General features: G+C 35.3%; 1 protein-coding gene across 1 annotated transcript in view; it reads right to left on the bottom strand.

Moving 5' to 3' along the window:
• Positions 1-3,359, bottom strand: part of LOC106880745 (uncharacterized) — a 25,748-nt gene that overhangs the window by 12,207 nt on the left and 10,182 nt on the right. The window contains exon 3 of the mRNA XM_052970995.1: positions 2,673-2,776. Within this exon, the coding sequence (XP_052826955.1) occupies positions 2,673-2,776 (104 nt within the window). The remainder of the gene's footprint in view (positions 1-2,672; positions 2,777-3,359) is intronic.

The following is a 3,359-nucleotide window of genomic DNA, read 5'->3' as shown; positions in this document are numbered from 1 at the left end:
ACTGTTAGGGTGTGGCACTTTTTCACGCAGCTATCCTCCTCCATTCTCACCACATGTCCATACCAGCGCAATCGTCTCTCTTGCACGCCACAACTGATGCTTCTAATGTTCAGCTTTTCTCTCAAGATACTTACACTCTGACGGGTATTCACATTGACATTACACATCCAACGGAGCATACTGGCTTCATTCCTTGCGAGCTTACGTATGTCCTCAGCAGTTACAGCCCATGTTTCACTGCCATGTAGCATGGTTGTTCGTACGCATGCGTCATACAGTCTGCCTTTTACTCTGAGTGAGAGAAATGATATTCTCACGGAGGCAATGTGGCTGATGCCAGTGTTGCACATAAAGAGCTCCTTTTGAGTGCTGGGCCTCTTGGAGGCAATGACAAGTGACTGAGACCTTTGGTAATATGCTGTGCTTAAGAAGAAATCATAGTCACGATGGGTGCTAAATGATGATGATGTCATTTTTAACAATATATTCAGTTGCTCATCAAAATATTGAGCTGACTGGTTTAATTCCTTACCAAAAATGATATATACCATTTTAAAATTAGCAAAATATTACATGAGAATGAAATGCCATTTCAATATTTGAAGTTGGATAAAATAAGAATTTGAACAAATTCTGTTATTTACACCTATGTTATAGTCCCCACATATTCTGAGATTTCCATCTACCTTCCACACAACCATTAAAAGAGAGGTCAGTTTACTCCCATAAGGATGAACCGTTTATAAAATACCCTTTTTAATTAGTCTTCTCAGCTTCATTACAGCTAATGGTTTAATGTTGATTGGTAATCTCACTTCAGAATAACATATTCTGAGATCTCCATCTGCTTTACGCAACAACCTTTGATGTAGAGGTCCATTTATTCACCTCCTCATTAGGAACTTCTAAAAAGACCTTCACTAATTAGTTTCCTGAGCTTCATTATGATTAATGTTAAAGTGGATTGTTAATGATCTTAGTTCAAAATAACAATAACATGGCTTGATATTTCTTTTGAGAAGAATGTTAGCTCCAATGCCAGCATCTAATACTGGTGTATCAACACTTACTACATCCTACTAACTTTTTTTCACATTCAGTCACAATGATACTCAAAAATTCTATTCTCTCATCAGATATTTCAATTAATGTGTCAAACTTATCTGAAACTGCAACGAGTGACCTATGAAACTACTTTAGTTTGGCATCACACTTCCTTAATTTCAATTTCTTCAAATCAATCAAGAAGATCTGAGGTATCACAATTACCTGACTGCCAGTGTCAACCTGCATCTTAATGTTGATATTGAGTTTCGCATATAGTATGAAAGATCACTTATTTTTACCCATGCAACACATTTTGACAATGCATGCTTATATCTAGAAAAGCAACATAGAACCAGATATATACTTGTTCCTCTCACCAAATGATTCAGTCATATCATTAAGATTACGCTTATTCTATATTAATACACACACTTGAAATAGCATTGGATTAAAATACTGCAATCTACTTTTATTCTGAACAAAGCCCTGTGTCTTTTAACATACAAGTCTCTTAGAGAAGTGTCTCTGAGACAAAATATCATGGCTAGTGCCATTTCACATTTGCTATAAATGTTATACACACTGATGCTTATTTTAAACAATCATTTAAGTCATCTGAAATTTAGAAATCATATGAAACTCCTGAATGGATTTAATATAGACATTAAACCTCCAAGAACCTGACAAAATATTTAAGTGCTTTTATACAATGTTCAGACGATTGCTCTACATCTATGAGGCTCATTTGAATCACTTTATCTTCTGTATTCTTCCCTTGAATTCCATTTTCTTCCGATTCACAAAACACAAGCTGATTCACATCATCTCTGATAATAAGTCTGAAGAGATTCAGTCAGATTTTGATGTCTAGATAAGAATCTGACTCCAACAATTTTCCAGTTTTTTGGCAGGATAGACTGAAGATATTATTGGAGATCTTCCATTACTAAAATCCATTTCTCCAAATTTATGAAGTTTAAAATTTTTGTATGGCCATTGTACCTACTATAGAATAAACAGTTTTTTTTTTTTGTTTTGTTTTTCATCAGTACCCAGAAGCATTATTTATTGTTCAAGCTGTGGAAACGAAGAATGACAGCCTAGCCTCTCTGACATCTTGCATCATAACCAAGCCTCTCTAATATCAGCCATCACAGCCAAGCCTCTCTAATATCAGCCATCACAGCCAAGCCTCTCTAATATCAGCCATCACAGCCAAGCCTCTCTAATATCAGCCATCACAGCCAAGCCTCTCTAATATCCTGGTCATTTAGTGGAAGTTCATTATTCATTGACTATGCCATTGTCAAACCATGCAATGTTTATCAACATAAAGCCATAGCTGCATGCAATCCTCAAAATTCAGAAGCTTTATTCAACTGAATAGCCAAGCTGTGACATTGAACTTGCAGCCATCTTAAATAGTCTTAATCAGCAAGTAAACTAAATGCCATGTTACCAATATTATCAAAACAATGGCATCACAGAAATAAACAATGGCAGCAACAATATTAAAGAATTTAACATCTGTACTAAAGTGTAAAGTTCAGTATGAATTCTTGTAATGGATAATACACATTTGAAAATGATTCATTGCTTCCAATATTGAATAAAATGTAACTTACCAGGTCTTCGAGGAGGAGGGGGTATTGGTCGGTAACCGGTAGTGCTACTGCTTTGTGATGAAGTAGAGTCTTCTATTTCTTCTTCTTCTTCTGTCATGTCAGGACTGAATTAAAAAAATCCAGACATCACATTTGATTAAGGATTCACTTGCAGACACTGACCAGTATATAAACATCCTTAATTAGAGAGAGACGGACAGACAGACAGACAGAACACGTGTGTTTCTACTCATATTGAAGCTGATGAGACAAAACAAGGCTGAAACCCCAATCTTTCAATTCCTGTAGTTTTTACTTTAAGTGCTATAATAAATACTCCAAAATATTTATGGATCAGACTGTATAAATACATATTGTGTGGTAAGAAGCTTGCTTCTAAACTACATGGTTCTGGGTTCAGTCCCACAACATGAAACCTTGAGCAAGAGTCTTCTATTATAGCCCCAGGCCAACCAAAGCCTTGTTAGTGGATTTGGTAGACAGAAACTGAAAAAAAGCCTGTTATATGTGCATCTTTGTGTTTCTATCACAGTTATTTGATACAAAAGAATCTACCAGTAACTTTTAAGTACTGAGTACCAGAAGAAAGTACATTATTGACTAAGAAAAAACGTGAATTTCTTTAATGAGAACTTTGTGCCTGGCGACTATATATATATATGTATATATATATATATATATATATAT

The sequence above is a fragment of the Octopus bimaculoides genome, chromosome 10 (assembly GCF_001194135.2).
Source record: "Octopus bimaculoides isolate UCB-OBI-ISO-001 chromosome 10, ASM119413v2, whole genome shotgun sequence".
Lineage (NCBI taxonomy): Eukaryota > Metazoa > Mollusca > Cephalopoda > Octopoda > Octopodidae > Octopus > Octopus bimaculoides.
The sequence above is the reverse complement of the archived record's forward strand: the minus strand, read 5'-3'. Positions and strand labels throughout refer to the sequence as shown.